Source organism: Lissotriton helveticus, chromosome 6 (genome assembly GCF_964261635.1).
Source record: "Lissotriton helveticus chromosome 6, aLisHel1.1, whole genome shotgun sequence".
NCBI classification, from domain to species: Eukaryota; Metazoa; Chordata; class Amphibia; order Caudata; family Salamandridae; genus Lissotriton; species Lissotriton helveticus.
Genome location: NC_136067.1, coordinates 2049790502 through 2049798522, shown reverse-complemented (window position 1 = coordinate 2049798522; position 8021 = coordinate 2049790502). Strand labels below are relative to the sequence as shown.

Sequence of the window (8021 nt, the reverse complement as noted above, 5' to 3'; positions counted from 1 at the left end):
AACATCATTAAGACAGAAATACCAACGCCCATGCAATCCCAGGAGTCAGTGCTAGCAACAAATAATTCCTGTGGAATGAAACTTACCGATTGCAATGTGAACTGATACTACATTCTGACTGAGAGTAAGCGCCCACAACCGAAGACCATGTGTGGCTCTCACTCCCTTCACAGACAACAGGACTTCCTTCACAGCATTGAAAGAGATTTCCCTGGGCACACCTAGACAGTCAGCGGGACAGACAAAAAAGCAAAAGCTTTAGTTGACAGGAGATGCAGGTAAACGCACAGTCTGGGGTGGGTCCTCAGCAGATATGTTAATGGGCTGCTAGGTAGAACTAACTGCTCAGACATGTTTGCCACAAGGAGGAAACTCCAGGGAATACCCTACTATCCTGGCACTGACATACAACTATGTCAGGGTATCTGCAATCTAGCAGATTGTTTACTGCCATGCTAAGAAGACTCAAAATATTCTATTTATGCTATAGTCATTCAAATAAATAGAGATTCAGATCTCTTATACTGCACCTAGGATATGGCTTTGGGAGAAGGATCAAGGGCTAAATCAGGCTCTGCTCCCTTCACCACAACAGCTACGTCTTACCATGAGCTTCCTGTGGTCCTATAGCGAATGCCTTTTCGGGGTGGGGGGGGGGATAATTTATTTCATTATTACAATGTTTTAGACAATAGTTCATTTCCACTTCACTGAGCCGATCTTGCCCTTCCACTGGGGACAACTGGAACTACAAATATGAGGTAATTCTATGTATTACACACATTGATAGTGCTTACTACTCCTGACAAAGTGTTGAAGCACTTTGCGGATGGGTAGCATGCTACTTCATGCAGCCTAGAGTTAGTTTGTAGTGTTGCAGTTAGTGGTATGTTATGGACGATTATTAAAGTCAGAATACTGATTCGTTGCATGCAAGTCTAAAGGAATGTTAATGTATTGTTCTTTTCGATGAGGATGCTTCAGTTATGTATTGATCTGCAATCCTAATGTGTCACCTTGAATAATGGGAACAAAAGGAAAGTCTATTATTCAACCGCTTGGTTGTCCTACTGTACTGCGTATTTGCATAGCAGTAGAGTTGTTTGAGAATATGGTTATGGTTCAAGCTTATACTGGTAGAGGTAGCGAGTCAGTGGGAAGAGCTCAGTAGTATTTAGTTTTGAAGAACAGTTAGTATAGGACAGAAAGTGACATGGAGTGACACGGTCAGCTTGAACATATCAAAGGGACAGATCCTAGTAATTTCTTTTTATTGCACTATTTTCTATTGGGATTTCAACACAAATAAAGAGAGGTTAGCATTTTTACAGGAAGTAAAAGCATTACCAATTATTCTGTCAGTCGAGCGCAACAGTACAGTTATAAACGCAGAAAAAACAGAGGACAAAACACACAACAAAGGCATATATGACAAACATCGGCTGACCGCTAAGGAGGGAACCAAAATAAAAGGGGGGAGATGAGAGAGAGAAAGGTTGCTGCATTAACCTACTGAAGTAGGATAAACCTTGTGGAAAGATTAGTTTAGACGGATAGATGGTAAAACATCAGACAGTATTCTGATAACTGCAGCACAATTCGATAGTGTCTTAAGTTGTTGTTGGAAGATGTCATCGGTGAGAGGATACTATGGTGGTCTGACTAACTCCAAATAGTGGTCAATGTTGTTCCACAAAGATTTGTTGGCCGAGATCCAGGGATATTGGGTAGACATCATTGACTGTGCTGCTCTGTTATAATGCAATCATTCTCACTAGGCATTACTGGAAGCATTGCTCAGAGATTTCAACGGCGATTAAATAGTCTTATGGCCCAAAAAAAACACATTAGGTCGAAGAGTAGGCATTCCTCCTCCCGAAGGCCCATTGTATGTGGGGGACTAAAGTGGCCACAGATGGAGAACGATAAGTTCCTGGGGAGTTTGGTGTGGAAGATGTCATCAATGATGTGTATATTTTTCAAGAACGTGCATAGTGAGGGGCAATCATATAACATATGGTATAAGTTGGCGTTCTTAGTATTACAACTCCAACAGTCACTATTTTCCACAAGGCCCAAGAAAGCCAATCGGCGTGGGGTCCAAAATGTTCTGAATAGAATGTGCTTGCAATTTGCTTTTGGGTAAGACTGGGTGTGATCTTTTTCTGAAATGGTGAGATCCTAATTTTGACAGGGTCAGATCAAAGCATGCTTCATTTTGAATGACCTCAAAGACCCTACTACCCCAATAACCTCAAATAAAGGAAGGGCTTTAGGAACCATATAGGACACAGATCTATTGCTCACTCAACAAATTAACAATGTAATATGACGTGCTAACCTACCAATCTTCATGAATGTACTTCAGTTTATGCAGATGCAGTTGACAAGGACCACACTGATGGCCACAATGATGGCCAGCCTACAGCAATGCACTCTGTTCTGATCTCAAACATGTCACTGCAAAGACTGCAAAATCATGTGCTCCAGAGGGTCAAATTCAAAGGTTTTTCTCCCATCCTCAAGGTGTATGTAAGCATGTGGACTTGCTACATACAAACGTTAGCCTCCTCCTCACTATAACCTAGATATGAGCCTTTTACCTGTCAATCTGCTCCTCATTAAACAATGACCTTCAAATAACAGAAACAAAAAGTCCTCTGGGTCTCTAAAGCCCCAACCTATAGAAGTCCTTGACCACTGGGTGCTTAAGAACAGACCCAAGGCATGTCTGTTCAGAAAAATCCAGATTACAGAGCTCTTTAGGCTGGCAAGATCACATGGTAGTGTTTTCTAGCATCCTGAATACATGAATGAATTTCTATAAAGCTGTAAAGACTCTCCTCCTCTGCTCGGTCTGTGACGTCTGTACTTCTTGATATTACCTCTTTACATCTCCTTCTTTGCACCGATGCTCCGAAGGAGTCTAGTGGTAGTTCAAGCACTCAACAAGTTGTTGTGTTGAGTTATGATGTATTTTCCTCTAGTCTTGGAATGTTCCTTCCACTGCACTTTCTGTATAGAATGTGCGGACATCAGTGATGTGCTCAGTGCAGAGAAGGCTGCCTGGCTGCTCAGTCTTTAATAAATGAGCATCTAGTGGCTTCACTACAAAAGTCCCAGACTGGAGGTCAGACCACACAAAAGGCCCAGCTCTTGGTGCAAGAGAGACTATCAGGAGAGCCTACCCCAGGAGGAGGTAAGAACAAGGAAGGCCAAGCACTGGGATGACCAACCACGTGAGATGGCCCAGCCGTGATGAAAGAACTAAATAGAAGGGCGGCCTAAACGTTTGGGGGATCTAAACATAAAATATCATCATGAGGGTATTACAAAGAGATCAATCAAACACTGAGTGAAGTGTTTTCTTCACATCTGTGGTGCTGGCATTAGGAACGGAGGGCCTGTCTAAGCATCAACAGCTCAACCTTAGGACCAACACCACAATCCACCTCTGGACTTTGGCAAACATTAGAGCAGCAGGGGACCTCGCTTGAGGATTGCCCTAAATATGTGTGCTCTAACAATCAATGTAGGTTGGTCAAAGAGGCCTGAGCCCTGCCTGGCTCTTTAGGGTTCTTGATTTATACCTGCCCTGCATCGCACCTTCCAGGCATGCTCTAAGTAAATCTGTGCAACTTGTGCCTCTCTATGCTGGACTTACTACCTCCAGCCTTTACCTTGTTCTAACAGGACAGGAAATCTCTCTCATGGATCCTTCGTGAGGCACTCCAGAGAACACAGTGATGGAAGTACAGGGGTGGGAGGCTGAGATGAAATGAAGAAACATAATGTGCACAGTATGTGTGGAAAGAAGAAGAGACTGGAGTGGGGGAGAACTCATTTCTGACTTCCGCCCCCCCGCCCACCAGAGAGGCACCTCCAATATCTCTACTGTCTCACAACCCCAGGTTAGGTGTGCCTTTTATTCATCACACTGAATTTATCAATTCAATATTGCAGCATATTTGCACGGAACCGGCTGACAACCCATCCATGAATGATCAACCAAGTTTACCAGCTCAAGTGCTGACAAAGAGCATGTTACAAGTTGTGACATTTTTAGCTCAGCTGTTCATTCCTTGTTCTCCATGGGATGAGCTTAGGCTTTATATTAAGATGTACGATATGCGGGTTTGACCAATCTTGAATAGTAGTAGTCCAGTGTTGGTGGTTTTACCTTCCGCACCTTCCCTTGTAGGGATAACCCATTGGAACATCTTAACACGGCAGGAAGGTATTCAGGAAACTGATCATGACACTTCTTACCTTCCATGAGGACTCGGAAGACATCTCGCAGTATGGTAAGTGTGGTTCCCAACACGAAGAGTGAGAAGAGGAAAGTACAGATGGGGTCTGCAATTTTACATTGAGGCTGTAAAACAAGAACAAAGATGTCTATGTGATGTGGGGCCTAAACAGAGAAGCACGAAAGACTGGTACGAATGAAGTACATCCAGGTCACATATTTGCACTGATACCTAGGAAAGAGTTTATTGCCAAACATTACAGGTTACTTTACATATGTTTAGAACCAGAAAATTATGTGGGTTAAAACTGTCCATGATGTCTGGTTGATAGTAACATCGCACATTTTTATGCTTTGCCATATGTTCCAAAAATACTCCCTTTTCAACTACCCCCTGAAAGACACTGCTCCTTTGTGGGCCACAAAGGCATCAGGTAAAATATTTTTCTTCTAATTCTAGTGGGCTTCAGCACCAATGTGGTGGAGAGTGCATTAGTCTGCAGCACTTCCCTCAAATAGAGGACACCTCTGTGGCCTTCTTCCTAATCCACATGACCCAATCCCCCCTTCTTTTTCATATCAGGCAAAACCTGGTCTGCCTTTTACCCATTTTCCTTCTCTCTCATTCCCAGTCACTCTGTGGATGATGATTTCTACTTAGACCTGTCTCCAATCAGCCCCTCTTCAGGCTGGCCTCCTTTTCAGAGCTGCCACAACTTCATGCCTTATACGTGCACCCTCCTTAGCTGATCCAATATATTGCACTCTGTAGCGGTAGGGAGCATTAGGAGCAGCAGGAAGACATGGATGCCAATTCACAAAAATCCCAGGAAGTTACATCATGCAACCTGTGACCTTGATGACATCACCAGGTTGGCTATTTGTCCAACTCTAAGATCCTGAACAGTCTCATATTTGTTGCTGAGGGGCCATGATCAAGGCAAGAAGTGGAAACTATCAATAATAAAAATGGCTCTTGGCCCATGTTTGTTTATACTGCTGCTGCTGCCTTTGTAACCCCTGAGACCAGATGTAGCAGCAGCAGGACCATGAGTGCCAAGGGGCAGCAGCATCTCCCTCTAGAAACTCCCAATAGACATTGATGCAGGTGGACCACTCTTAAGCTCCTGTTATACTGTGCCTGTAGGTGGTGTCTGGCTCCTATCATGTAGCCTCTTTGACATCAGTGGCAGATCTCAGGAGCCAGAAACACCCACATTATTACGGACAAACCCTGGCAGGAGAGTTCCTGTCCTTGCAACTCCTTTCTTGTGGAAGTGAACATTCGCCAAAGTCTCACTACCAAGTTGGTTTATCATTGTTCATTCAGGAGTAAACTTCACCAGCTGAGATGCAGAAAGAACACTGATTTACCATCACAGACTCCTCTGCCCCAACTCATTTGGTCTCTTGTTCATACATTTAAAGTGTTTTATACCTGGACTTTATTTTGGTTTCTACATTTTATGTACATTTCTGATTTTTTTGTCATCTCACACCAGTGCTATTTGTTCCCACCTTGAGTTATATACTGAAGTTACTATAGGGTGAGATTTTGAAAGGAAATTCTAGAGGTTGCAAATTAGTGAAAAATAGAAAATTAGAATTTGCATTCCTATTACCTAAAACAAGATACAGCGTTGTGATTTACTTTGGTAGCCAGTTCCACAGATATTTTCATCACTTACAGGAATTTGGAGTAGAATTCTCAAAGTTATATGTAGAGGCGGGGGAGCCAATATAAGTAAAAGAGTCAGATCAGATGTTGGGATTTAGGCAAACCCTTGACTAAAATAAATTCTTTGAGGTTGATTCACACAGCTTTTTCTGTGACTCGTTGTGTCTTCAACCATTCTTAGCAGTGAATTAGAACTGAATATCTAGGTCTCATTTACCACCGTTTCCTAGCAGAAATAGTTTCTTACTAAAGACTTAACTGTCACATGGTCTTGAACTACTGGAAGTAAAGGCATACTTACTCTTGGAAAAAGTTTTGTGATTTACTAAGATCAGAAGAACCTTTGTGACTCGTGCCTAGATAATCAAGAGTAATTGACACCTTAGACAAGACTAACACACACTCCTCCCAGAAAAGGTTTAGTGAATCAGGCAACTTATATCTAAATATATCTTGAAATCTGGCATAGATCTGGGGCTTCTAGAATTCAGTTGATCATCCTTGATGCAGGCTGTGGCTGGAAATGTTTTTATTGGTGGGAGGTAGAATATTTATGTAAGATGACTGAATTGTTCATAAATATGGGTTTTTCCCATGCGTTTGCCCTGAAACTGCACCTTAAAGTAGATTATGATGGCTGCAATTAGGACTCCAATGCTCTGCAGTAAGTCTCCGATCACGTGAATAAAAGCAGCCCTCACACTGGTGTTGCCGGGAGGGTTGAGGTGCAAGGAAAATCCACCATTGGCACTGGTGGGACTGTCTTCAATCGTCTCGTACTCTGGCCCATGGCTGTGTCCATGAAACGCAGTGGACTGGTGAAGAATGTAGGCCATTCTGCAAAGGAAGCAACATATAGCTTTATTTGGGTGTATCACCACAATTACCGATCTACAATTTTAACCTACCACTATTAACAAAAAGGAATTACAATTGAAAGAAAGAAACAAAACATCTGAAATAATTGTGTAGGTACTAATCAGGCTGAATTTATGGTAATCTGAAATAAAAGATCTGATATAATGCTAATCCAAAATTATGAAGATCGAATTAGTGATATAAAATCTTTAATCGACTTCCATGGTAAGCATAGGACCACGTGTGATGGATAAAACACATTGGTGATAGCATAAACTTAAGGGATAGCTCCTTAATCTGCTCATAGTGCAGTCCAGTGTCTCATTTGCGCTCTGCGATTCTTTGAGGCATACTTTGACCTTATGAGTGTTACGTTAATAATGCTTTTCCCACTAAATCTCCATGCTTGGCTGTATTTCCTGCTTATACCCAAGCCTTCATACTATTCTTTCCCAGAAAGAAATATCCACCATTGAAGCACCATTGAAGAGAGCGACTGCTTGCATCTCCTTCTCTTTTCCAAGGCTGCAGGAACTTGGAGTCCCCCTTTCATTGGCAAAAACTGCCCCAAAATAATAGAAATGTTTGACCCACTATTAACCTTATCACAACGACTCATAAGGCATATAAGGCCCCTTCCACTCATGCAGATGAGCCCACAAATTATATTCATTGAGGCTCTGGTTCTTTCCTGATGGGTAATTTAAACATAATCTACCCTAGGATATCTAACATAGAAACTCCAAAGCTCAAGAGGACACAAAACAAGTGGGCGTAACTAAGTCGGGCAACATCAATCCTGCATTGACAGAGCTCCAGGCTTCTATTTAGCTAAGTCTGGAACAACATCCATTTGTCCATCCGGAATGGCCCAACCCTGCCTGTAGTGTCCTGCGCTGAGGGCCTACAATCAATGGACACAGACATGTGGTGTTGCGTTTATTGGCCAGATTCACACTGGTCCACGCCCAGGTCCCTGGGCTCTTTATTAGATTCCCCTACATGCTGGCCGAGCGTATGTTGGGCCAGCCTACTGTCGTGACGTTGTGGGGTCTCCTGGGGCTACACCCCTCACAATCTCTGTGAGGTGGGCTGATCCCCGCAGGGCAACATTACATTCCTCCTTTGCCTAAGGAATAAACAAACTCAACTGCGTACACAACACAGCTTTAAAAATGTAAAGATCTCTGACAGGTAACATATTCGTTGAACATTTTTACTTGGTTCGCTTGGACT

At 42.8% G+C, this 8021-nt stretch overlaps 1 protein-coding gene across 3 annotated transcripts in view; it reads right to left on the bottom strand.

Moving 5' to 3' along the window:
* Window positions 1-8021, bottom strand: part of SLC30A3 (solute carrier family 30 member 3) — a 534152-nt gene that overhangs the window by 23562 nt on the left and 502569 nt on the right. For all 3 annotated transcript variants that reach the window (XM_078650094.1, XM_078650096.1, XM_078650095.1), the window contains exons 5-7: window positions 6545-6764; window positions 4270-4375; window positions 87-221 (exon numbers count right to left, since the gene is read on the bottom strand). In XM_078650094.1, coding sequence (XP_078506220.1) covers window positions 87-221; window positions 4270-4375; window positions 6545-6764 — 461 coding nt within the window. The remainder of the gene's footprint in view (window positions 1-86; window positions 222-4269; window positions 4376-6544; window positions 6765-8021) is intronic.